Source organism: Eschscholzia californica, unplaced genomic scaffold, assembly GCF_041429995.1.
Source record: "Eschscholzia californica isolate CP2 unplaced genomic scaffold, dmEscCali1.0.p SCAF_3, whole genome shotgun sequence".
NCBI classification, from domain to species: domain Eukaryota; kingdom Viridiplantae; phylum Streptophyta; class Magnoliopsida; order Ranunculales; family Papaveraceae; genus Eschscholzia; species Eschscholzia californica.
This window is the reverse complement of record NW_028238420.1, coordinates 56942635-56970182: the sequence shown is the minus strand read 5'-3', so window position 1 is coordinate 56970182 and position 27548 is coordinate 56942635. Positions and strand designations below refer to the sequence as shown.

At 34.3% G+C, this 27548-nt stretch overlaps 3 protein-coding genes, 2 long non-coding RNA genes and 1 other non-coding gene across 7 annotated transcripts; 3 read left to right on the top strand and 3 right to left on the bottom strand.

Moving 5' to 3' along the window:
• The first annotated feature begins 523 nt into the window (after positions 1 to 523).
• On the top strand, positions 524 to 1381 carry LOC147552257 (uncharacterized). Its single transcript, XR_015236891.1, has 2 exons — positions 524 to 603; positions 1032 to 1381. It is a non-coding gene; the product is annotated as an uncharacterized LOC147552257 (long non-coding RNA).
• A 3230-nt stretch (positions 1382 to 4611) lies between these two features.
• On the top strand, positions 4612 to 6054 carry LOC147552256 (F-box protein At2g23160-like). Its single transcript, XM_086668624.1, has one exon. The coding sequence runs from the start codon at positions 4612 to 4614 to the stop codon at positions 6052 to 6054; it is 1443 nt and encodes a 480-aa protein (XP_086524750.1).
• A 5132-nt stretch (positions 6055 to 11186) lies between these two features.
• On the bottom strand, positions 11187 to 11259 carry TRNAE-CUC (transfer RNA glutamic acid (anticodon CUC)). Its single transcript has one exon. It is a non-coding gene; the product is annotated as a tRNA-Glu (tRNA).
• A 588-nt stretch (positions 11260 to 11847) lies between these two features.
• LOC147552254 (uncharacterized) lies at positions 11848 to 12306 on the top strand. The gene is made up of 2 exons (XR_015236890.1): positions 11848 to 11984; positions 12100 to 12306. It is a non-coding gene; the product is annotated as an uncharacterized LOC147552254 (long non-coding RNA).
• A 221-nt stretch (positions 12307 to 12527) lies between these two features.
• LOC147552253 (Rab3 GTPase-activating protein catalytic subunit) lies at positions 12528 to 18752 on the bottom strand. Of its 2 annotated transcripts, XM_086665884.1 has the most exons (14): positions 18422 to 18752; positions 18229 to 18308; positions 17702 to 17860; positions 17378 to 17475; positions 16644 to 16837; positions 16365 to 16534; positions 15246 to 15590; positions 15091 to 15155; positions 14647 to 14695; positions 14378 to 14534; positions 13802 to 13886; positions 13653 to 13722; positions 13400 to 13540; positions 12528 to 13042 (listed from the first exon to the last, which is right to left on the bottom strand). In XM_086665884.1, exons 1-14 carry the CDS (start codon positions 18534 to 18536, stop codon positions 12689 to 12691), a joined length of 2082 nt encoding a protein of 693 aa, XP_086522010.1. In that variant the 5' UTR covers positions 18537 to 18752; the 3' UTR covers positions 12528 to 12688. The 2 variants fall into 2 exon arrangements, with proteins under 2 accessions (XP_086522010.1, XP_086522011.1); XM_086665885.1 differs by lacking the exon at positions 18422 to 18752 and having other exon boundaries at positions 17702 to 17874; positions 18229 to 18369.
• A 3069-nt stretch (positions 18753 to 21821) lies between these two features.
• Positions 21822 to 25616, bottom strand: LOC147552252 (uncharacterized). The gene is made up of 6 exons (XM_086671044.1): positions 25239 to 25616; positions 24948 to 25024; positions 24802 to 24838; positions 23544 to 23715; positions 22880 to 23039; positions 21822 to 22238 (listed from the first exon to the last, which is right to left on the bottom strand). The coding sequence occupies exons 1-6, from the start codon at positions 25489 to 25491 to the stop codon at positions 21969 to 21971; spliced, it is 969 nt and encodes a 322-aa protein (XP_086527170.1). The 5' UTR covers positions 25492 to 25616; the 3' UTR covers positions 21822 to 21968.
• Positions 25617 to 27548: the final 1932 nt, after the last annotated feature.

The following is a 27548-nucleotide window of genomic DNA, read 5'->3' as shown; positions in this document are numbered from 1 at the left end:
TTCATACAGCAGCAGTAGTAAAAACCTCCATTGTAATTCAGGTTTTAAACTGTTTCTCTATTTATTCAAACCATTGATAAGATCTAATTTTTATTTCCTCTCTTTTAAACTCGAAACTAGTTGTTAAACCTCCATTAATCTCAGAACTTTTCTTTCATCTTCATTAGATTGCTCGAAAATCATTCATCTTTTATATGGTTTAAAGTTACAGTTTTGTATTAACACCATTGTTAAGATCTAATGATGATTCTTTTTTTCCATTATCAGATTACGATGCTCTATTATTGAACATATTACATTTGTGATCCAACTACATAAGATCTGTTTCCATCTTAACTAGCTTCGAATGGAAGATTTATAATTTCTCTCTCTAAAACTTTCATAACTCTTTAAGATCTTTGATGTTTATTTCTTTATTTAGTGATGTGTTCAATGTTAGTATGTTATTTCTCCTTCCAATGTTCATTGTATATTTCTTCAGATCTACGTTAATTCCTCTTTTTTTTTTTTTTTTTTTTTTTGCAGATCAGAATCATCTGTCCGTACAGTTCTTGATCTTTGTGATTATCCACACTTATTCCTTTAACAGAATATAAAGTACAGGTACTTTACGATAACTTTCCATGTTTTCTGATACAATTGGTTAATAATATATTGATGTTTATCCTTTCTGATTCTTGTAACAGAATAAAAATTACAGTTACTTTACGATAAATTACCATACTTTCTGATACAATTTACATACATTTCACATAAGATGATGTGTTAATGAACAAAGGTGCGTAAAGTATGAAAAATTTATCCAACATTACACGTCCTTTTTTTACCAGAACAGTGGTCATGACAAGCATATAAAACTTCTCTTAACCTAATAAACAATTGTACTTTTTCATACATTATACATAACTTATTGATCTGTACCTGTTATTTATAATCCATCTCATTTGTTTTTTATTAAATGTTTCATTATTAATGTATGTAAATTTGATTATAAATTTTTTTAACTAATATATATGTTTTTTTTCTTGTAGTAAACCAGCACTGATGGAATTTCTTACAGAATCATCACATAAACTATAGAAGTATAAATTACGATGAAGAAGATTGTTTCTATGATCCTGTTTGGACAACGGAGTCTTACGTGAAGACTTACAAGGAACATATAAACCCTGCCCCTAACTTCGATGAACCATGTACATTTAATGAAGAGTCAAAAACACTACCATGTTTGATTCGCCGTAAACCTGGAAGACCAAAGACAGTAAGGATCGAGAGCTCGGGCAACATTCTGACGGAATTTGTTTTTAAGTTACCTAGTCTACTATGTTCTTTTCATTTACAATAAAACACAGATTATTGTTCAATAAAATTTCGTTTCAGTCGTACAAAGGTTGTGTTATTTACTATACAGTATACATAATTTATGATAAATCACATACTTTATAACAAAAAACATCATTTCAGATTTACATTTCCTAACAAGTTACTATAATTTATGGTACATAATGGACATGTACGCGTAAAAAACAAGTAATTTATGTCAGAAAATAATCTAAGTATTCAATGGTACGTAATGGATGACACACACACGTATGATAAATTACGTTGTATACATGACAAATAATGGTTTCCTCGTCATAAATAACACATAATTTACGAACTTGTTTCATAATTTGTATTCGATGTGTGTTTATGTATGAGTAAAAAACGAAAGTTAAGTGAGAGAAAGTTGATATATATGTTTTGAATATTAACCCCCAAATCACGCTAATTGATCTCAGAAAATATACTCATTCCAAATCTGAAAATTAAGTGAGAGAAAGTGATATATAGATTTGGTTTCCAAATAAGAAAGGACGAGAGAGAAAATCTGTTTTGGAAAATATTTATTTTCAAAATCTGTTTTGAAAAATCTGTTTTGAAAAATCTGTTTTGGAAAATATCCTTGATCCGTTACTTCCTATTAAATCTTTTCAGTTTATAACCTAAATATCTCCCCCAAATCACGCCCCCTGGTTTGGGAAACTTTCCGGATTCATTCCGAAATTTAAAAACCCCGAATTTTTTAGACGAGGAACATGGAGGGTATTTATCAATAAAGTATGAGTTATTTATGCCCTTATTGTAAAAGGACTAAATGTCCATATTTTGGGAAGATTGGTCTATATACCTATTATGAAAATGATTTTGGTCTATATACCCATGGACTCAATGATATCTGCTAGCAAGAACAACTTAAATCGTCAAATGCAAGCACATCAACACGAGCTTCACATACACAGAAAAACATAACACGAGATGCAAAGACATAATCTAGACATCGCGTATATCAAAGGAAGCCATAATCCATTCAAATGTTGTGAGTTCTCTATCTACAAATGACTAGTTACGTCCCCATTATCATGGGTATGATAGCATTTCAATTTTACTTAATATCCCTTGTGTGAACCAAACCCTTTACAGTCGTCTCTTGTAGCACCTTCAGAAATTACCTTTTCTATATCTTGTAGCAGTAGTTCAATTACTTGGATAAGGGTCAACTCCATTAAAAAAACACTTCATTAATGGAGGTGCTCACTAATGAAGGCATGAAGAAATATGGAATTTTAATGGAGTGTTGTTCTCTCCCTCTCTCTAGATTGGGGATGGGGAGATGTTTTTTTTTTGCATTTTAATGGAGTTGATGTGAATGGAGAGAAGAAGAAAAAGGTTTCCAAAACATTAAATTGAAGGGAGAGAGAGAAAAAACATATTAATATTTTCTTCTTTCAGAATGAAGATTATACTAAAAGTTAATGTGAAGGGAGAGAGAAGGAAAAAAAAAAACAAATCTTGAAAATAGAAAACATTAAACTGATTTGACAAATCATAATTACTCTTGGGACCACAAAGATTTTCAACTAACAAAAAGATATGGGAGAAATGCTACTTAGCACGACAAGTCAAAAGCGAGGGAATATCGACTTAATCAGAGTTTGACACGTGGAGTGGAGAAAGAAATCACGTGAAGTTAGATTTCCAAATTGAATATCACACTTAAGTCCTCATCTATTCCGTGTTTACGCTTAAGGGCTTCCGCCCCAAACTTGATCTGGACCGTTGATCTGTTCAAAGGTCCAGATTATAACAAAAAGTTCTCACTCCCAACTCTCATCAATTTTGTTTTTGTTGAAAGATTGCCCTCCTTGACCTCAAATCATAAAACAAGAAGTCCTGCCTTTGTTTTTCTCTCTCTCTCTATGTGTTCTTCTCCTGCTCAATCAACTTGGGTTGGGTTTTAAAGCTGACCACCAAACCTATATTACTGCCATGGATTTTATTCTCAACAACAAAAACAAATTGAAGATATTTAATAAACTATCACATGTACCTCACCCATCACCTTCTTTGTTTGTAAAATTGAAGATGAAGCTAAATTTGAAAATGCTAAAAAATCATCACTTTTATTTCATTATGTGTAAAACTATGTAACTATGGTGATTGGAGAGGATACTAACATCATGTCTCATTCTTTCATTTTTTTTCTTGTTCACTAACTCGGACCCTTGAAATCAACTTTAATTCATTTTTGAATGGATGATTATACCAAGGAATATGGAACCCAAGTGAGGTCAAATTTGAGTACAAGTAAAGCCCTCTAACAAATGCAACTTTAATTACATTTTGGAGAAGATAATTTTAATAAATACAAATGTAATTACATTATCAAAGATTCCAATTAAGAGCACCTGCACTTCGTTGAGAAATAATTGCATTTGTGTAATATATGAGATATTTCTTATTGTCTATCAACTAAAGAAAGTTTTCATCAACAAAAAAAAAAGAAAAAAAAACTAAAGAGAGTCCCTCTCAACCAAAAAAAGAAAAACTAAAGAAAGTTCATCGATTAAAAAAAACTAAAGAAAGTTGATTTAAACATTTTTTTTGTTGAAATAAGTTGATTTAAACATGAAAACAACTATTAAAGAAAGTTTATGAGACTTGGGGTAAGAACTTTTTGTTATAATCTTGACCTTTGAACAGATCAACGGTCCAGATCAAGTTTGGGGCGGAAGCCCTTAAGCGTAAACACGGAATAGATGAGGACTTAAGTGTGATATTCAATTTGGAAATCTAACTGCACGTGATTTCCTTCTCCACGCCACGTGTCAAACTCTGATTCGGTCGCTATTCCCTCGCTTTTGACTTGTCGTGCTAAGTAGCATTACTCAAGATATAGGCAGGGGTATTTTAAGTAAGAAAGTCCAAGTCATTAACGACTGACGGGAAAAATGACGGAAATATGAAAAAGGAGGCCAAACTGGAAGCTGGTCATCTTTAGGGGGCCATTTTGGTGACTTGATCATCTTTAGGGGCTAAAATGGAATTAACCCAAAAAAACCTCAACTAGGGTTTCGAGTTCCGACTACTAGAACTAAGTTGGAGGGATAGATGAAGTGGTTGTTTTCTTTCCAACTTAGAACATAAACTTAAGCGGTGGCAAAGACTGATTTTTCTCTCTCTCTCTCTGTGCTCCTCCAAGTCGGCAACTCTGGTCGTTCAAACAAGGTGAGAATCTCTATACCCCACTTTCCAGATTTCTTGTCCCTATTACTATAGTTTTGTTTCAAGATGAAAAACAAAAAGAAGGTTGGATGTATTACCACATCATCACATGTTATTGGTATTAGTGGTGGTGGTAGTAGTAGCAGTTTCGGTGGTGCTCTTATTGAAGGTGATTGGTTAGTATGTGAGATACTAACTAGACTCTCAGTGAAGTCCCTTACCCGTTTTAAGAGTGTTTGCAAGGGATGGTGTTCCTTATTTCAACAAGATCAAAACTTCATTGATTTACATTTCACCCGTTCCGAAACACGCCCTTTTCCTCCGTGCCGTCTATATATTTTTGCTTTTGATATATACACTTCACCTAACAAGAACTTCCATATTACAGCTGACCTATTTTTTGAAAAAGATAACCAAGGCCATGACCACACAAAAGTAGAGGTTGACACAGTAAGAAAGACAAGCTACACCTCTTACACTATACTTTCAGAATCAGTAAAAGGTTTAATCTGTCTCATTGACTCGTATGTAAATTATGATTTTCGTATATGCAATATCAATACTGGAGAAATATCACCTTCGATTGAATCAACGTTGTTGGAGGAAATAAAACACCTCAATGGCACAAAATTCAACCGTTATAATTCATCAACCTATTATGGATTTGGTTTTAATCCTGCCACTAATGAACACAAATTAGTATGTTTGCTGAAATTGGGGGATTCACCTAATAATATTACATGTGAGGTTTTGACAATAGGGCACCACCACCAAGATGGTGGTAATAATAGATGGAGAAGGATCACAAAGGTACCGCCATATGAACTAACTCATGATAAATCTGTTTATGTAAATGGCATTATTTACTGGAAAACTATTGACCTTAAGAGTCGGGGGTGGGGATTTTATGACGATACTGCACACATAGTGGCATTTGACGTGGAAAGTGAGAAGTTCAGAGCAATCACAATCAGTAACACCATCCCTTATCAGGTTCGTGGCAGAGTAAATCATCGTGACGAGTATGTTCATTTATTACAAGTGGATGGTCGTTTAGCTATAGTAATGGAAACAAAGAATGGTGTTTTCCACATGTATATAGATAAAGGTGATTACAAGCAGGAGGGGGAGGAGATCGATACAATGTCTACTACTAGTTCATTTAAGAATAACGAAAGTTGGAGTGAAGTAAGTATCGGCAAATTGCCTTTCAATCTGGATTATAATGATTTTTTTAGGTTTGACTCTGTAGTAGGATCAAGTGACATGATAATCTTAGGATTGTATCGTGGAGATTGTCGTGCTAGACAAATGAAAGACGAGAAGAAAAAGTGTTTGTCTATTTATTGTTGCAATTGGAAGAAGGGTAGTTGGACAAAGTTAGATGTAAGTGGACTCCCCTCCTCAGTGCCACATTTGTGCGCCTCTACTTTTTTTGGTACCTCCCTCGAGACTCTTTTCTCTCCCTCACAAATCCCTCGACTCATTTTGAATTGTAACAAAGGATAAACAATTTCACGAATAATTTCAGTCTAAGGAGCCTTCGTTCTAACTTGTATTATGCTTGTCTGCCATTAAGGTTGACATTAGACGTTATATTAGTTGAAGTGTTGCATTGACAATAGATTTTAAAGAGAAACTCTAAACAATCCTTTATCATTATCTTTAGAGTTTGAGTGTTGCATTGGAGATGCTCTTATCATTATTCTTCTTCCTCCTTTATCATTATCTTTCTCTCTTTTTTTTTTATGAGATTATCTTTCTCTCTCTGTGTGTGTTTTTTTACTCGTTTAATCTCTGGTTACTTCACTTACTAAATTTTCCATTGTCTCCTTAATAAGCGTAAATGTTTCTTAATCTATATTTCTATAATATCGTAAGCGACAGATAACTATATACACTTTAATTTTTCTATTCAAATACTTTTGTTACTTCATACTTCTGATCAAGTGTTTTTACGTAATCACATAGCTCTTCCTTCCATCATTTCTATAATTTGAACACTTCTTTTATCAAATTAGTTATCGGAATCATATATGCATATGTACACTAGCATAAATAAAAAGTCATGTTATGAAATTTTATCTAAAATTGCATACAATATTGTTTCAAAATTTATTTATTCGTTTGCGCGTAAATTTTACCATTCTTGCATAAAGGGTTCCCATTAAACTTTGGTACAAGGCCTCCAAATCTTCAACTATACACCACTGAATTTGGTCTGTTAACATCAATTGTTAAACCCACACTAAATTTCTTGTGAGAAGAAAGAAAGAAAAATAGATGATGACAGTCAGTGCACCTATGTTTGTAGTAATAGGGCATTCTTTACCGAGAAATGCTATATAGAGCGACAGACAGATGAAAAGCGAAGACAAACTCAAACATTTACAGTTAGGTCCATTGTGAAACTCATCAAATCCCCTCAAAACAACTTCTGAACTGAAGCAAAGCAGACCCTCCCTCCCTCTCTCTCTCTCTCTCTCTCTCTCTCTAGAAAACATCCCCTTGCCAAAACCCACGGAGCAACCACCCATATCGAAATTTGAGTGGAATACAGTTACTATGTTAGAAGCATACTACCATTTATTTGTATACCTAATACTCCTATCTAAAACCTATCAATCAACACAGATGCTGAATTAGAAACAATAAACCACCAGGAAAACCAACACCAAATTTTACTTAATTGCATTAATGGTTTAGTTACTAGAACCAATCTCCATGATTAACCAATAAAGTTTGATTTTGATCCTGCTCGCATAATAAGTACTAAGTGCATAGGGGAGCTTTTGAGCATAAGTGTGAATTAATGTTAGTATAAAACAAGCATCAAAAGAAAATTATATCATAAATCAAATTAAGGAACAGAGCATATACCAAATAATAAACCCAAATTAATGTACAAATACATCAAAGAAAATGAAGTCAAGTAAATCACTAACAGTAAAGCAGCTAGTTTACATAAGAGAATGCCATAGGAGAGAGAGGGAGAGAGAGAGAGAGAGAGTTGTTTTGGGGATTTGGTCAATTATTAAATCTGGACCGTTTAAATAATAAACGGTCCATATCTGAGTTTCGTAGAGGACCTAACTCTAAGCGGTTGAGTTTGACGGGACTTAACTTAGAACTTCCAAAAGTCTGAAAATCTTTCACTTGATGAGCCACGTGTCCTCCACTGATTTGGTCGCTATGACTTCGCTTTTCAAATGTCGCTCTATATAGCATTTCTCTTCTTTACCTAAGGTCACCACCAACCAACAATCGTTTATTTGTTTCACACTTGATGCCGATTGGAAAAAAATAATTTATTACGCTGCATTTAATACTTGGGTCCGTGGGTATACAGACCAAAATAATATTCAAAAAAGGTTTATGATCTAATCTTCTTAAAACATGGATATTTAGTCCTTTTACATTATGGAAATAATAACCCATTCTTTATGAGATAACTACCGTCCATGTCCCTCCTACAAAAAAAACGGGATTTTTAATTTTCCAGGGTGAATTTGGAATGTTTCTAATGTGGGCATGATTTAGGGGATTTAAAGCAGCTAACGTATAAATCCAAAATTGATTTTTCTCTATCTTCTAACCGTTTTAGAAAGCAAATCTATTTCCAAATCGATTCAAAACAAAAATCGTAACCAAATCAATTTCTCTCTCTTTACAGATTTGGAAACCAAATCAATTTTCTCTCTCTTACTATGTAAAAAAATTTCGATTCAAATCAATTTTATCTCACTTAACTTTCAGATTTGGAAATAGTATATTTTCTGAGATCAATTTAGCGTGATTTGGGGGTTAATATACAAAACATATATATCACTTTCTCTCACTTAACTTTCATATTTGGAAATAGTATATTTTTCTGGAAACGTTAAAGCAACATTTGTTTTCGTTTTTACTCATACATAAATACACATAAAATACAAATTATGAAACAAATACGTAAATTATGTACTCCCTCCGTCCCAAATTAAGAGTCCCATATTGGTAATCCAACTTATTTTCATATTTTTTCTTCTTCCAAGTTTACCCTTATTTATTTGACAACTTTTCTTGAAGCAATACAAGGATTATAATTTCCATTCTAGAAATACATGCAACTTTTCTTGAAGTAAATTAACTTTTCTTAAAGTAATTGAAAGATTCCAAAGAAAAACCAACTTTTGTATTGGAAAATGTCAAATATCTTAATTAGCTTAATTAATGCACCATATATTAAAAGTATCAAAGAAAGGGTATTCATGGAAAAGTAAGGGATTTTATATGATATATTAGGAATGAGACTCTTAATTTGGGACATCCAAAAAAGGAATAGTGGACTCTTAATTTGGGACGGAGGGAGTATTATTTATGACGAGGAAACCATCATTTGTCAAGTATACAACATAATTTATCAAATGTATGTGGGTCTTGTTTAATAAATTACACATAATTTCTTTTACATTACACATCCTTTACATTCTGTTATAAAAAAAAGTACAAAATCTTCTCTGGTTCAAAAATGGTGCCCATCCATGTACTCTCTATTAGTTTCGTTGACTCACTTTGATTTGATGATTCTCTTTGAAATTTCATCTGATATATCAAATCTACACACATAAATACGCATACATTAAAGAAAAAAAAAAATCATATATTGTATTATAAACTACATGTACAATTTCGTAAATTATGTATAATGTTTGTCAAATTTTGACAACATTTGAAGGTTTTGAGTAGTTTGGTAAACTTATCAAGGCTACTGTTTTGGGTGAAAAGTACACGTAACGGTAAATAAATAATACATAATTTATGTCACTTATACGTAAATTATATACATAATGGTAAGAACATGAAGATATACGTAAATTATATATACTTTATTGCAAAGTACACGAGATCTGATAGTGAAGCGAAGTATCTCTACTGATGAAATGAGTACTGTTTTGGTGTTAAAGCACGGGTAATGTTCTACAAATTACCCATAATTTATTATAAATTATGGTAATTTACGATAAAGTACATGTACTGTAAATTCTGTTATGAGTAACCGTACGAAAGAACAAATGTTTCATGAATCCGTACGGATTGAAAACCAGATCTGAAGAAAAAAATGAGAATATCATTAAGCTTAAACTACAAATCTAAAGATATCTGCTATGATTTATTGCAATAATGACAAACTCGAGTTGAAGGATTAAACATCAAGATCAAAAACATAAATGACATTTTAAGAGAGAGAAAGAAAATAAACATCAAACATTGGATTGTTTCTATGAATTAGTACAAAAAATCTTTGAAACTTATACTCAAAATCATATATGATCAACTTTAGAGAGAGAATCTGTTATAATAAACTGAAACATAATATAAAATCGTATAAAACAGAAAGCGTTTTACCTCATTAACGATGAAGAAGATGATTTCAGCAGCTCTAATGAAGATAAACAATGGAGATTTTTACTGCTGCTGTAATGAAGATGAAACAATGGAGGTTTGTACTGCTGCTGGTGAGTTTAATGGAGCTTTCGTTTTTAGAGAAAGAGAAAGTTTCCAGATTTCAGTTACGGAATATATTGAAGATGGAATTTACTTTGAATTTAAACGTGATTGGAGAGAGAATGTGGAGATAAAAATGGAAAAAAGATATTTTGGATTTTAGAATGTAAATCAGATTTTATATATAAAGAAGGTTAGTATAGGGATTTGTGTTTTCTCTCTAGATGAGACTAAATGGACTAGATATCCATTTATATTATTTTTTGGTTTTGAAACCCTTTATAGGATTAGAGAGGACTATATCTGCTATTAGGACCCGTTTTTTAGGCTATAAGCCCAAAAATTCTTAATACTTTAACAAATTATGCAAACCCAACCCCTATTCCATGAATTTATCTTCATAACAAGATGATTAAAGAAAGACAAAGTTCACAAATAATCAGGACCCTGCTCCACCTCTGAACCCAACCAAAACCTCTATGCCATGACCTCTATACAAACAATCCACCACTTCCTCCTCCAGCACTACCACCACTACTGCTAGCCCCAAATTTCTTTGGTCTAGACAAGAAATGTTTTGAGTAAGACTAGATTTGCATTTTTCGACGACTATTGTTGTGGTAGTCCCACATCGCTCACGAGAATGTCTGGAACCTGGGCTATAGGTGTACGCTCAAGCTTGATAAGTGTCGAGACCTCCACTGGGGGGACGTACCATGGTGTCGCTGCGTACTCCGATGGTCGGGCGAATCGTGTGTCGTAACCAATGTCGAGGCCTTTTGGGGGGCTCGTGGAGCCTTTGCCAAGAACAAAACCCCGTACCTGTGTGCATCTTCTTATTTCATGAATAAGATATTCCCCCTAAGTTCCCTAACCCTATTTCATGAATTTATTCTTTTATTTTTTCGGGAAACCATGAATTTATTTTCATAACAAGATATCAATGGAAGACAAAGTTGACGAGCAATGGGTTTCAGAGTTAAATCAGGACCTCGCTCCACCTCCGAATCCACCACTTCCTCCTTCAGAACACCACCACCACTACACTACTACCACCCCCAACTACACTACTACCACCCCCAAAGCATCACCCAACCCACCACCATACCCATCGTCACTAAAAATGGAAATAATCAGTGCAAAAAAAAGATGAATTCCGTTGCCGGGACTTGAACCCGGGTCTCTCGGGTGAGAGCCGAGTATCCTGACCAACTAGACTACAACGGATTGGCGATGTACGTTCTAACAGTTAAGTACGTAAACTAGGTGCTGAATGGTGACTTACTAAAAAGTGTCAACAGATTGGTTCTGGTTCCCATATCTCACTATATACATGATACATTGCCTAGAAATGCATCAACATCACCAATTTCAGTAACTTTATAATATATGAGACTTTGACCTTGACAATGTTTGAATCTCGCACGATTAGGGTTGTTGACGAGTACTCGAAGTCTGACAATCAAATCTACTATTAAAAATTATTTGGGATTATTAATATTTTCTAGATGTTCCTATTGGACTAGAATGGTATAGATAATTTGAGTTTAATGGAGTTTCAGATAAGCCATTCCCTAGTTGATATGTCTAAAAGAGAGAAATTTTGAACAAGTGTAACTCCTTAACTTTATCCACAACCATTGGTTCTAATAGACACAATTATGTTGCAAGAGATAGAACCATTAAAGACAGAGTAGAGATCATATAGATGAATCTTACCATGATTTTAACCAATTCCAACCCTTCCCCATTATTCTCTCTCCTCTCACTTCACCCAAAATCCAATCATCCAAAAACTAAACCAACCCTTTTCCTCTCAAATTCTGAAACTAATTCTACTAATCAACAACTACTTAGAATCCAAAACCTACCTCCATTTCCTCAAAGGCCTCAAGCTCTCACTACTTCTTCTCTAGTCCTTGGTCTTACTTCTCCCCCACCTGCAACTTCTGGTGATTTTTCAGTCTTCCTTCTAATAAGGTTTACTCTTCATTATCCATCTCTTAGAAATTTAGATTTCATTAATTTTAATGGGGTTTTGATTTTACTTTGTTTGTGTTTATACAGTTGGTTGCTAATTGGTTTGTATTGGGTTGCTAATTTTGCGGTCCCGGACATGATTAGTAATTATATTCAAACTAAGAGAGAAGAAGAGGCGCGTAAGGATGAAACCATCACTAGAAGATGAGGAAAGGTACAGAAAACTGAGGATTTTAGCCAAGTTACAAATTCTTGTGAACACTTCACCAAACGAATTCTTGTTTCCAGCTTTCATTTTTTTCTCTGGAGATGTTACTTTTTACAAGTTTAGATGCTAAGTTTTGAGTTCTCAGTAATGAATTTAAGTTCTTGGCTCACTCTGGACAATAAGTTTTGGTTATATCCCAGGTTCAAATAAGTGAAGTTAAACAACAGTTTGTGGTTGTTATTCATATAGGCATAAAAATTACTTATTTTCGGAAAATGTCATATCATAACAAAGTATAAAGTAAATATTCGACTTGAATTAGTAGCTTTTCCTTTCATTATTTGAACTTCTTTCAGAGTCCAAAACTTTTCAATAACTCTTTCACAATTCCGGAAAGAAAAATAATACAAATCTTGCCTTCGGCAATGTTGTTATTTACAGAAATTTCGATTAGTATCGATATGATAATTATATGGCGTATTTGCAACTATGAAAAACTTGCCCAATAACTTCAGTTGGATACAAGGATGTATCGACTTTGGGGCTATTAATAGGTTTCGGCGGTTTCTTTGAAAACAAAGATGATTTACCTTCGAATAGGTTTGGGAAAACCTGGCGTGAGGTGGGATTCTCTTCTTCTTGATTGTTCTTGTTTTTTGATCGTTGTCTTCCTAAGAATTGTCTATCTTTGCCACTAATCTTGAGGATAAGTCTCTTAAATCGATGTTTTGGTTCATCCACGGATGTAGTTTCTTCTGACTGGTTAATGATCTTTAGACCATCTTCTGGATGAACTAAAATAGTCTCCACGGTTTCATATACCTGCAATTTGGATTTGAAGTGTTGATTTTCAGTTAATATTGGATTCTCCTTCAAATTAGATTGACTCATTAGCTCATTAATGAGTCAGATTCTGTTGAACTACAGGGATATTTCCCTCAAATTCAGATCTGAAATCTGACTCAAGACCTGAATTAATTGGAGTTAAATCTCAAAATGTATTTTTACAGACTTGTGTGTCTGGCTCATCTGAAATCGGCCTGATTTTGTGTCCATTTTGAATCAGACAAAGTAACCCTGAATTATTCTAGACCGATTATTGTGCACCTAATGAGAACGAGTCGAACTCATCACTTCGGAGACCTCGAGGGTATATAAATTTGAGTAAGAACACCTTACTTGGCAGAGATCATCAATGTTGTCAGTCCATGTCGCACTTTGACAAGTGGCAGTGACATAATCTTTGCACTCATAGAACAACTTCGACAAGTTAGTGTTCGTGGACAATGGACCTTCAGCAATGACAAATGCTGAAGCAAGCTGAAATTAGAGAATTGTTTAGAAGAAACGGGGAATATAGCAACAACTGTCAAACTAGATGGTCCAAATCAAAGAACTGATTCTGCAAGTTCAATGAAATTTAAACACTTACTAAGGAAAGGAATAGCTGTTGGAAAAGCTCAGATGGTGATATGTCTTCTAAGATATTCAAGATACCTTCCCTACAAAATGAATGCACGTTAAGATATTGAGTTCCGACAATATTTTCTAACACTTAGAAGATAAGGTGTTTTCACTTACACTGCCAAATCTTCATCATATAGAGGAGCTTGTTTGACAGAAGGTAATGGTTTGGAAGTTTCCCACAACTCGCGCCACAAATTGCCTAGAAATTGGCAAGATAAAATCTATAATAAAACTCACGGTTATAAGAGTTGCGAATTCAAACATGTACATCTTACAAAAGCTGTACAGTTTCACTTCATTCTACGTGCCTCTTCTGTTTATTGATTTTATCAGCAGGTATAGAAGAAACATTACATATTTACATGTAGATGGTAAGCCAACGGCATTGAGAAGTCATTAATGCATCAGAGAAGATTTTATCCACCAATTAAATAGTCGTGCAAATAACAGATTCTAAGTAAGATATGGAATTCTGGTTCTAATTTTTAACAATGAAGAGTTCCCTTTGTCTGACTATGTTTTGGGTTGATTTTGGGTACATCTAAGTCAGAGGATTCAAATACAGACGAGTCAGATTTAGACAATGAGGAAAAAACTAGCACCACCTGATATCTACATTTGATACCAGTTAACAAGATGCATATACAACCTACTCTAAAGAATTTATCGAAAAAAAGTACAGAAATTAACCTTCTTTCTGCATTCGGGTACTCAGTTGACCTCTTTTCAATATTGGATCTCCTTCATCAGAGCAATCTTTAGCTTCATCATCTGGATTTGTTTCTGTCCAGTCTGGGGGTGAATGCCACCTCACAAAATCTTCTAGAATGCATCCAGGATTTGCAGCCTGATACATGATTTATTTTAAGGCGTTTTATTTTCGTATTCCAACTAAAACAAGTCGGGAAAGAAGCAGATTGACATAAATTAATGTATTTCTTCATAATAATTGGCTCTACCTTGAAAGCCTGCATATCTGAGAGAAGTTGAGAACACCCAGCACCAACACTGAGAATCAAAAAATGCAGTGCTTGGTTAAATATGCTTTGCTTACTTCTGACAATAAAATGAAACTTCTAAACAGATAGACTTGAATGATTTAAAAAAGTTAGAAAATGCAAAACAATAGCATTTGCAAACGAGAATTAATGGCACTGAGTTTTTCTATAGGACTTCACGAGCCTCCCAAATGAAGAAATTTGTAAACTTGAAAAACAGCTAGTATAGCTATATTGTGTGTGCTAAACTAAACAAGTAACATAGCCATCTGCCCTCAACTGATTCCCGACTTTTGAAATGGAAAACCTTGGAAGTGCTGATTTTTAACACCATTTATAACGAGCTAAATAACTTTTTGAAAAAATTAACATTCTATCGGAGATGAGTTCATCAAATAAACTAACCTCCCAGTTCGCAGTACGAGTTCCTCAGTTTCTTTGATAAGATCTTCTGTAAGAACAGGTCCTTCCTGTTTGCAGGAATGACCATAGCACCACAGTAAAACACATGAGAAAATTGACAAAACCCTAATCATATTCTAGTAAGACATGCTTCGAACCTGTGTTACAGGAGAGTATATGGGTTCACCAGTTTCCAACATGTTTAAGCCATCAGATGGATGATCAGCTCCGAGTCGAAGAATAAGATCTCCATTGGTAACTCTAGCATATAATATGGAGCCTGAAGTATGCAAATTGGCAGAAGCAGACAATTCACCAACACTTGAACTGGCTTCTCTCATTATTGAATCCAGGGATTCGGTTGCAATACTGCGACGCCTTTTTCTGGAAATACAACAATTGATAACTTGCAATTGTTGATGCAGGAGACAAGAATTCAAATCAGGTTTTTCATCCCCAGGAATTTGTGGTACTGGCTGCCCTTCAGTCCACAGTCTTCTTAGCTGCAAGTAGACAAAGAATCGTTAGCCACTATGGACAAGTTGAATGTACTTTTTTCTTGTTTTCTTGCTTTTTTATGTTTCTCTATTCGTCTTAATCAAGAAATAAATAGAAAGTGACGATGTCAGAACCTAAGATAAATACGAATCATCCCCATGGCTTGTCGTAAATTGAAGGGGAAATGGTTCACCTTAAGAATATCAATTTTGGTTGGAGTTCTTTCTACATTTAAGGAACTACTGGGAAATGATTACATAAGAACACAAACAGATGAGAAGAACCAAAAGCCAAAGAGCACATCCAGGTAACTTTGACATTGAAGCAATGTTACCTAGAAAGCAGATTGCTTCGGTATGTGGTACGGGTATCAGTACGCAGTATGGTACCATGTGAGCACCGGTTACACTAGGGGTATACCTCTTCGATAAGCTACTTTCTGGTGCAGTACGTTTTGGACTATTTTCAAACCAAAATGTCCTACCTATGATGGATATATAATACATTCTATCTCCATAGAACTTAACATCTTAACTAGCTAAATAAGAAAATCTTGTAATTAACTACTCAACTAGTCGAACTTATAGAATTTCACAAAGAAATCGGGGTAATTTAGACAGAGAATTCCAGTAAGCCAAATTTGGAGCACTGGAAGCCTGGAACACAAACCCACGCAAAATTGGGAGTCGGGTACACAATAAGGATCAGATATAAAGCGTCTGGTAACATTGTATTGAAGTTTTTAAATTAAGATATTCTGGTATAAAAGATTTACTTACTTCTTCAACAACCCTCCACCAAAACAATGCCATTTTTCGTAGTGTCATGAACCTCCCAATGATTTCAGAGAGGCTAACTACAAAGCTCTCTGGCGGAGCAGCATGAATATCTTTATGTAAAGAAGCCATTGCACACCCAGAATGACTCTTCCTTGTGCAAAACTGATTCTCTGCGAGTATCTTGCAGATATTACAATGAAAGCAAAAGATCATCAAGGATAATGTGGGATGCAAAAAAAGACCGACACGATGTTATCAAACAATAAAGTATGCCCATACCAGCATCAAATAGAGATTTAATCAGACACACAACTTCATCATCATCACTGAACTCGGACATTGACTTATCCTCTTTCTCACGAAGCACTAAGGACTTCACGGCAGAAAAGCTTAAGCCTGTTCTCTCCCTGACAGGAGAAGAATTCCTTGTTGATGCCAGAAAGTCTTTCATTGATTCCAACTTCTTTCCAGCCCTATATAAAGAAAAGAGTAGAATCAGACAAATAACTTAGAATGCTTTATCTCAATCATAAAAGTTCGCATTGGATGGTTATATAAAGCAAGGAATGAAATTTCGGTAGCCACGGAAATGGAAATATTTCAGTCATTTCGACCGAATTATTTCGAAATTTAATTCCTTGATATAAAGGACAATTGAAGAAAGTTAAAATAACAAGCTCAAAGAATAATCATTTGAACACTTATGTCACTATAGAAGAGTGTCATTTGGATTCATAGCAGTTACAGTGCACAATGTTTTGTAGGTAAATTTGCGCCCTAGCCATAGAACACCTTTCCAAACCAAAAACAAAGGTCTGGTCTGCCATCTTTCAACGAAAAAACAAGAAAGGAATCTTTAGATGAGGCTATTATATTGAGGTACGAGTGTGTACCAGCTTTCGGTTCTTAATGGCAACTATGCAGATAACAAATACTGGACAGAGCTATGAGTATTCATCTTGAAATGAGAAATAAACAATTTGAGCTAGTACGAAAGAGCAATGAGAACTTACTCAACAGCAACTGCCAATTGTTTTATCACAGATGCTGGAGGAATCTTAACCATGTTATGTGAGCCCTCTTTCACTACGAGATTTCCCTTTTCTGATTCCTGAAAGCATTACCATCATACGTCAAAACAATGGAACTCAAAAACTTTATTAGAAGTTCCTAAAGCAATGTACAGACATGAAATTTCTTATAATGGTAAACGCAGAGAACAACCACTAGTGCTTCAATCAAAAGGTTCACAATTCAATCCATCTATGCCACATTACATAAACTAACAAAGAAATTATTGTACTTTGCCAGTTATCATGAACCACAGAAAGTTTTACCTTTGATTCAAGGCAATTCTCTACTTCTATCTGGTCAAGATTTTCATCAAGCTCCAGTGAATTTGAACTTGAATTTGGAGAATCCTCTTTCTTTTCTGCTGATTTTCTCCCTCTCCTCATGTTCTTAAATCGATCTTGCCAATCCTGCTTTCTCCCTAACTGCACAAGTTTCCCTAGATCATCAGAGTTTAATTTCAACAAAGATCATCAGAGATTAATTTCAACAAAGATCATCAGAGATTAATTTCAACAAAGATCATCAGAGATTCATTTCATCCATAATCCATCTCATCTACATTAATTGAAGATTTAAGACCTAAAATCGTAATCGATCAGCTTATCCTAATCTAGAGCTACTTAATGCTCTACAGATTTCACAATTACATGGTCAATTTAACAAACACTTCCTTCTCAAAAGAAATCAATCCAAGATAAAATGAAATTGAAAAACTCATTAACTCGTGATTAGATCGAACAAACAAAAAAAACAGATCAAACTACTCAGAGATAACAATGTTAAATTTTACCTCTCTATCGCTCTTTACAGAAATCGGTTCAAGCTCCGAAAACTTCTTTGAAGATTTGATTGATTGTTCTTCGGTTTCTTCTTGAAAAATCAAATAAATCGAAAATCCAAATCAGAAGTTAAAATAAGAAATTAAACGAGCGGAATAGATAGAGAGAGAAAGAGGGAGAGAAGAGAGAGAGAGAGAGAGAAACCTAGAGGATCAGACTTCAAATCTACTTTAATATCGGTAAGAACTTTCTCCGCTTTAGCAGCCGCGGAATGGAAGGCTGTTCTAGCTTTGGAGACGAAGGAAGTAGATGTCGCCATTTGGCGCCCAAGTTTCGATTTAGATTATCAGTTTTAGAGAGAGAAAGTTGAGAGAGAGGGGGGAAATGTAGAGAGAGAAAGATAGACAAAACACATATATAAAGGTCTGAGGATGGAGAGAGAGAGAGAGGGAGGGGAAGGAGCGGAATGAAAGACGGAAGAAGGAGGGGGAAGAAGGAAACCATTTTTAATTAATTAATACCAAAATGGATTATTAAAATAAAAAAATATATTATCTTATTAATCTAAAATTAGGGTTAATTCGGTTTTGGCCCTCAACTTGTGACTAACTCACCGTTTCAGCCTCCATATATATGTTAGGCAGTTTGATTTGGGCACCAAAGGTTAAAAATATTTCAACTTTTTTCTGGAACTACCTTTGAAGACCAATATGGAATTAATTCCAAAAAATTAAAAAAACATTAAATGCCACCTCATCTCTCTTATTTTCTTCATTTCGTCACATTTCACCTCCATCTCATCTCTCTTTCCACCTCACTTTCTTCTCAAGCGAAGGTCGTCGACCAGACAAAAATTTCCGACGACCTTCAAACTTAAATAAAATCATGTTCTTTTTTCTTCTTCTGTCTCTTTCTCTCTATCTCTCTCTCTCTCTCTCTAAACTAGGGTTTGGGATTTTCCCAAACCAGGGAAGCTCCCTGTATGTGTCCAGCTCGTCTTTTTAGTCTCCTACAGTGCTACAATTAAGCAGCTTCAATATGGTCCCTTCTTAATTATTCTATTAATAAAATATTAAGTCTACTTTTTTTATGCGCGACTTTTTGTTTTATCGTTTTGTTTTCTCTCTTTTCTTCTTCTCTCTTGCATTGATGAAAAAAATTCAAGACAAAACACTTGCATATTTCTCTCTTTCTCAAATGACTTCCATCATTGAAGATCGTCTACAGAAGATATATGAAGGAATAACATACAAGAAAATAGAGAAAGAAGGAAAAAACAGGGAACACAGAAAGGGCACAGTTCAAAATAAAAAGAATATAGTTAGTTTGCTCTCTTAACATAAGAACCAAAAAATCGAGTGTAAAAGTTAGTCAAATGTAGGGATCACACTGACGATTTGGTTAGATCTCGAGTGTTAAATGGGAATTAACCCAAATAAAAAAAGTGGATAATTGACGTAGGGGTTTTGTATTACTGCTCACCATTTTCATCAAACTTTTATATTGGTATTGATCATGGTTTATGGTCCCACCAAATTATCTAATCTTTTTGAATTTGACGTTTTTTTTCTAGATTTTAGTGCCACGTGGATTCTACCGCGTCCACCGGCAGAGGAAAAAGGGCCAACAACTACCTAGCGCGGAACTGCGGACTACCAACAAGGGCAATATTGGTTTTGCTTAAGGTCGGGGAAATACGTCTCCCAACATTTGGACGTGAAAATTACTTTATTTGTGGAAAAGAAAACAAATTTTTTTTTGTATCACACAGAATTTGATGATGATTTCTAAAGACACCGGACATTATTGTTTGTTAGCGCTTCCCCAAACCTAGAGAAGACACCGATGATCAGCGTCTTTAAAAAATCTCAATGTTTAACGATCTCTCTCAATCTTTGTCGTTCGACTTTTAACTAAGGCTCGTGGAAACAAGAAATTGATCTCGTTTTGGGAGATTTACAAATGATTCGTCTCCAACAAGTTAACTGAGGAATTAGATACTAAGAAATCGTCTTTGTACCTTCGAGTTATTGGATGTCCAAATTGGGCTACGGAGTAGGCAACAAAAAAAATTGGGCTAGAGATTCAATTAGTCAATTATTCTTTTATCCGACATAGTCTTCTTCACTATTGACACTATCCAAATCACTTGAGGACCAATCTTGAGTTATTAGTTAATGAAAAAAGTTGTCATTTCATCTGACTTAATCAAAGATGATTTCCTAAGTTTCAATTTCTTTTCCTTTTAAAGATTCAAAACCATTAATAGATGGACTGGATCAATGAATATTTGATAGTTTTTTTTTTCACAAGAGAATGACTTTGAATTCTAAGTTGTCATTGTCCCACCTTTTCTCTTTCAAGAAATTGGACTTTTGTTAAACAGTTGAAAAACTTTTAAACATAAGTATTTTTTTTTATCTTTTGAGTCTTTGATAGGCCCTATCCAAAAGATCCTCCAATAGCAAGCATCTTGGTCGTCTGATCGAGATGGGAAGGGAAGAGAGGATGTGATCCATAGCATCTTGCTTATGCTGGAAGAATCCCAAAGACTAAAACAAGAGAACGTTAGGTTTATTTCATTTGGCTCTATTTTAAAGTTATTACACGAACGACACTCGCCTAACTTTCTCATCTTACGTTTTAGTCCCTATTTTAACCAACTTCGTTAAAAAAACTTCAAACTTGAATATCTCATTCATCCGAAATTAGATTTGAGTGATTCTTGACTCTTAACTTAAAAGGTCGATGAGACAAACACAATGGCAAGCTCCATTTCTAAATTTGACGAGTCAAATCAAGCAAAGAGTTTGATTTTAACAGTAGTCAATTGTGCATTGATTGGAGATCAGTCTCTACAAATTTTCTGTAAAAGATTTGGAAAAGGAGATAATTTCTAAAGCCCTACAAGTTTTAAGATTGATTTCGTTAATTCTCAAGAATATAAGAAACCCTAGTAGGGTTGATGCAAGGATAAAAAAAAGGCTAATCATAGGCGTTTATTATTCTCGCTTTCTTGGAGAGAATTATTTGATTAGCTATTGAATAAAGTTAGAAAATAAGTACACCTCAATCTAATTAGTTTATCATTGTTATCGTGTCATATTACTTGTAATATGCTTTGAAATTTTTGCATACTTCACTTTTATTAGAAAAAGTACCACTTTGTGCACACATAGTGTATCTCATTGCTTGGGTGGTTAATAAGACAAAGGGTATTTTAATCATTTCTTACTGTAAAAAGATTAAAATACCCCTTGTTAGGGTAAGTGGAGTGCACCGGAGAGTGTACGGGTGAGTCCCCAATTAGAGCTGATTTTATAATAGGGAGATGCTAGAGTGCCCATTTTTTGGGGTATTTTAATGCCCAACAGATGTGGAATCAGTAAAAGACGAGGTTTTTTCAAAGTTTGACTACGGTGGGACCGCTTTTGTTTCTAAATGAAGAAATATGTCACCCTCTAAGTACTAATTTCTAAGTCACTCTATCATTTCCGTTTATAATAAAATTGTAATTAAAGTGAGATTATGAAGAATAAGTCCACTAAAACTTTGTACAAATGCTTATAAGTTGAGTTCATAACCAAGCGAACAAGCGCACACATATATGGAGAGAGAGAGAGAGATCTTATATATATGGAGAGATATATATAGAGATCATATATATATACAGAGAGAGAGATGTATATATATATATAGAGAGAGAGAGAGAGAGAGAGAGAGTTCAAACATAGGAGACTAAGAATTTATATCAAGAGATCCCGAAGTCATCTTCATGAGAGAGAAGATAATTAGTAGTATCCTTCTTGAGCTTCTTGGGTTTGGGAGCATAATTATTTGGAAGCAGAGAGAGGGACAATGTAGTATCAACTTCTTCTCCATTGGTAGCATCTGTAGTAATGGAAGTACTATTTATTGGTGATAGGTTTTCAAATCTTGGTTGAAGATAGTAATCATTTACTCCAATATATTCATTGGGCAATCCTTTATATACTTCTATCTCTCTCAGCTTTTGATCATCCTGAAAATCCAAGTAATTTTAAACAAAATTTGGTTATTAAAGATACCACATTTTAAGCTCTTCAAGATATTAAAATTTTAGGATGCAAATCTTAGGGAAGTTTTTTTTTTAGCAAATGAAAATTGACAATTTTTGCCGATTTTTTCAATACAGGAAAATAATCTTATGAGATGCTACTTTTTCTTAGACGCAGGTCGTGAATATCTGACATAATCATATTTACTTTTAGCGTTTATTACATCAGTTCACTTCTACAATTATCACATAATCGTAAATTTAACATAAATGAAGGGTATCTTTGTGATTTTTTAGAGTTCTTCAATAGTGAAGAAACCCTTTTTTTAATAATCCAACATTTGCAGCCTATATGGCCTATTGGGAAATCCTCCCCGTCTCCCGACGACTATGCTCGATCCTATGAGCCGGGCCTACCCGAACCGGGTAGTGGGGTCCGGCTAACCCCTTTCCGGTGGTTTTCCCATGCCTAGTATATATGACAGCTACAAATTTTATTTGTTGAACAAAACACCAATCATGCAAGCTAGTATAACTTTAGCTTAGTCATTCTATAGGACAATAAGACCAGAGAGAGAGAGAAGAAAAGAGAGTATTGGGGAGGAATAAGGGGGATAAGGTTTTACTTGAGAGGAGCAGCTGTTGAGAAGACCCATGCAGATGATGTAGGAATTTGGTTTCCCATTTTGGCAGCATGTGTTGCCTTCTCTTTCTTCCTTGTTCCATTCCTCAACTATATTTTTCAATTTTTTAGTTGATGATGAACTTTCTTGCTTCTCTGTTCTCCTGTGAATTAGTAAAGTATATATATCAACCCCTAAAATCACCATTTTATAGTTGTGTAGCTAGTGATCTGCCTATTTCCCACCCCAAATGGACTCATAAAAGTGTCCTTAGGAAGTGTAAATCGCCCCAAATAACACGAAAAAAAAAAAATCAAGGGTGACGCTAAAGGCACCCCTAGACCCGCCTCCACTCTTGGCACTTTTGTAGGCCTCTGTACGTGTTGTTCAAGCCCAAAACAGAATAGACCCAGTCCGAGTGCCCTCGAACTTGCCTAGTCTACGAGAGGCGAAGAGAGAAAGCGGGTTTAAGTAAAAAAGAGGAGTGCGTATAGATGCTCCCAAAATTCAAACTGAATATCTTTGAAATTAATGGAGTTATGACAAATACCAACGAAACTATGGTCAGAGTTAAGACCCTAACTATATTTTCTTAGTTTTTATCTAGGTCCAAATTTTTTCAATATGGATTCATTCAAACAAAATTTAGAAACTATAAATTACAAACCTAGCATTAAATGGAGTGAAGGCACTGTGAAATCTTCTTGGGTCATTTATGCATACACCAATTTTGTTGTTGTCATTTGTGGAAGCATTGCTTGGTGAGGGAATTAACATGGATGAAATTGAGGATTGGATTTGATTCACCTTCACTTCATTCTTTGCTGCTATAACTTGCTCTGAAACCATACCAAACAAAATCATCATAAATGTACAAATATTTTCACACTAAGTTTACACCTATAGTTTAGGGTCAATTATAGTTATATTTTAGCCAATAAGTTGTCTTTATTTTTTAGATTTTTCTCTTGCCAAGATTTAGAAAGTACAAATCTTATACATATACACATTAGGGTCGGGCAAATATAGTGACATGACTTTGATTTGATAGTTAGGTTGGATATGGAGTTTTGGCCAACCATAGGCATGAATAAAATCATTTTTTGGCTTATTATTAATTTCTTAATCGGGCCATTACCACCTATTTGACCCCCTCGTTTGCTCGGCCTAAACAAAAGGTTAATCCATTACCATTAAACTATTTGTATCCACAGATTGACTGGTTTGGATTTTCCGGTGTTTACTCTCTCTTCCTTTGTCTTAAGAAACGCCACGCTCATTATGTATTAACAGGTTGAGATGCTCTAATATACTTTTGACTCCCTCGTGTGCTCCGTCTTAGCTGATTGACAATCCACTAGCATTAAATGGATTAAATGTATTGTAAATCCGTGAAGATTCTCCACCTTTAGTTTGACTCCCTCGTGTCATCCCATTTCAGAAACGCCAATCGTTTAGCAGTAAGTGTGCGGTATATATTGCCAGTCAGACACGCATACACTAACCAGTCAAGATGTTCTACCTTTTGACTCCCTCGTGTGTTCCGCTTTAATAAACGCCAAAGCGTTAACATTAAAGTGACTTGAATCCATACCAATCACAGGTTTAAGGGAACGAGGTGCAAACAACACACAAAGAAGTCAAAAATATTGGTCACGGAGCTTCGTTTCTCAATTTTCTTCCTCAGAGAGGCTCTTCTAAGGTTTTCCATTGCTACATTAGTATTGGCAGAAGTACCAAAGGAATGTACTTATGGTACTTTTTTTTTTTTTTGTTGAAAGATGTACTTATGGTACTTACTGCAGAAAACCACAAGAAGGAATGGACATGTTTTGAATAGAAAACACATGATAAATGTATGAATAATACATGCATGGGACATGCATGTATGTTTTCAAGTACCAAAAGTTGGTCATATATTATACCTTGTAGGATCTCTTCTTGCCTCACACTCCTATACATCTGTTTTCACCACAAACCCAAAATTGTACTAGATATTAGTATTAACCCCTTGACATAAGATTCTACTCATAAAACAATCATTTAATTTTAAGAAATTGTGATTTAGTACCTGAAGATGACTTTTAACATGAGAGATGGTAAGTCCTCTTATGTTCATGGCCTCTAAAACTTGTTTAGGAGTTGCCTCTGTAAAATCAAAATCAAGAAAACAATTAGAAATTAGATTTCCTTAAAGGGTATCTTTCTCTTTATTAAAATAATTAGTCAAGAAAGAGAATGAAGCCTACTTTAGTATGGTGGTTACATGCATGAGGAGGATTTTTGCAGTGGATAACAGAGTTCGAATCTTACTGTTTCTAAAAAAAACAGAGAGATATAATCAAGAAAGATAAATACATACTTCCTTCACCGCCAAGGAGACGAACCGCATGAAGAAAGACGTCGTGAAGATCGGGAGTCCATCGGAGACGAGGAACCTTAGATCTAACATAAGGTCTCACATTTTTTGACATCCAATTACTATCACCTATTATATTACCAAAAAACTGCAACCCAAAATGAGGATTTGTTGGGTCTGGGAGTTCAAGACTGAGCTCAAGTGGAGAAGTTGCTGGTCTTTTTAGGTTGAGTGTGATCTCACAAACTTCTTCCATATTCTCTAGAGAGAGGAGAGAGAGATAGACTATGAGAGACTATGAGAGAAAGAAAGAGAGAGAGAGAGTTGAAGGTTGCTAGGTCATTATATGGAGTTTATTTGAAACTTTGTCTAGGATGAAACAGAATAAGAGAGAATAAGTGCTATATATAGAGAGTTTTTAGCTCTACTTTTGTCTTGTTGTATGCAAGCATTTATTGTCTCATTAAATACTCTTTACGGTTTGGAATAATTAGAGGAAATTCTCATAAATAGCTTTTCAAAAATGTACTAATTAAATTGGGCTTTTCCCAATATCTAAATATTTCTTTATATTTTCAGATTCTAGTTATTCTTTGATGATATCTCTCCATTTGAACATAAAATTTTGTTGTTTTACATATAGTAACATATTGATGAAGGAGCTTTGCTTGATATATTTATGGAATAAATCGATGCACCCAGATTAAAAGAAAAATGATAAGATTACCAAAATCCAAGTTGCAGATATCGGATTAGCACGTTTCTAAACGGTGTTCCACTCAAGAGTCCTCATTAATGCAAGGACAGGAACATTTTTTGAGATCGGCTTCCATCGTTTAGACCATCAAAACAACTTTTTGTATTTTTTTCTATTCAATACTTTTATTTTTCTGAGATTCTGCAATTTCTTTTCTTTAGAAATTCTTTTAATTCGGAATTTTTAGGACTGCACATAAGGATTCCTCCAGGACCTCTACCAGTTTTAGGCATTCAATTGAGTTAATAAAACTCAACAATTTCTCATTCTTTGAAAATTTATCAAGTCTTTTGGAAGTTTAGCCGACGTTTTAAAACTTTGTCGAGATTTTATTTGTCACACCTATAGTTCTCCTTCAAGTTTATCTAATTTATGTACACTCTGTTAGAATATAGTCTCTCTGGAAATGGTTGCATAGAAATGATAACATTCACCTAATGTTAAGAATGATCGCGTATGAACAAATTTAAACATTTCAACAAGAATTATGGTACAATATATATATGTTCCACTAACTTTATGACGCGGCTACAAATTCCTTTGATACAAAATGGGTAGAGAGTAAATTCCACCTGACTACGTAATTTTGTTTAAGGTGTTGTTTAATTTTTCTCAAATCTGAATCGGAACCGATCTATGTGTAAGTGGATATATAGTTTGAGTATTTGTAACTGTTTATTTTTTTAATAAATTCAGACCTTAAAACAACTGTTCTTTATAAAATTCAGACTTTTTTATTAGCTGGAAATACATGCATCGGAATATCGGATACAAAGACTTCTTTTAAGATCTTTAGATAAAAGTAAGCAAAACAACTACTAAGTATATACATAATTCAAATTTCGGATAAAACAAAACGAACAACGCCTAATTTATAAGAATCTGAATAATTAAATAATTATATTATTACTTATTCCTATATATTTAAAAATAATTAACAAAAATTTAAAATTGAGTGAAAGAAGCTTTTCTTTTTGTTGAAGTACATACTCCATAAAACTAGAGCTATAGGGTTTGTTTACGGTACAAATGCGAGTAGGACATGGAGTCTCATTCCATATCCACTCCCCATGATTCTTTCTAGACCACTTAGTTAAGGTGTCCGCTACTCCGCTTGAATATTACATGTACGATGAATATAGAGAATATGAATAGAGAGGAGTTGTTGTAATAAGCTTCTAGATACCACTTAGCGAACAGAGCTTGTGGATTAATTGTATGCTGATTATCTTTGAGATAAGAAAACAAGTTGTGAGTGTCACACTCATGTCGAGGATATGAATGTTTTGAGTAGTGGCCCATTATATTCGACGAGGATGCCATAGCTTCCAACGGGTGGTTGATGGTGTGTTAGAAGCTTAGGTTACATCTGACCGTCCAAATAGACCAAAGAAACTCATATATTTATTAAACATATATATATATATATATATATATATATATATATATATTCAAAGATAGTAATTACATTCGATACAAAACTAAAACAAGAAGTTTCAAACAGTCAAAAAAGAAAAAAACAAAACTCAAACGTAGGCAGTGGATGGCGCTTTTAG

Bases quoted from the DNA above. Each gene is read 5' to 3' on its own strand.
- LOC147552252 (XM_086671044.1), bottom strand. From the start codon at position 25,491: ATGGAAGAAGTTTGTGAGATCACACTCAACCTAAAAAGACCAGCAACT. The intron at 23,040-23,543 runs GTTTGTAATTTA...ACTAATTCACAG, and splicing joins TTCACTCCATTTAATGCTAG to GAGAACAGAGAAGCAAGAAA. The intron at 22,239-22,879 runs GTAAAACCTTAT...TTGGATTTTCAG, and splicing joins TCAACAGCTGCTCCTCTCAA to GATGATCAAAAGCTGAGAGA.
- LOC147552256 (XM_086668624.1), top strand. From the start codon at position 4,612: ATGAAAAACAAAAAGAAGGTTGGATGTATTACCACATCATCACATGTT.
- LOC147552253 (XM_086665884.1), bottom strand. From the start codon at position 18,536: ATGGCGACATCTACTTCCTTCGTCTCCAAAGCTAGAACAGCCTTCCAT. The intron at 16,838-17,377 runs GTAAGTTCTCAT...TTCTTTATATAG, and splicing joins CAATTGGCAGTTGCTGTTGA to GGCTGGAAAGAAGTTGGAAT. The intron at 16,535-16,643 runs GTATGGGCATAC...AGATACTCGCAG, and splicing joins TAAATCTCTATTTGATGCTG to AGAATCAGTTTTGCACAAGG.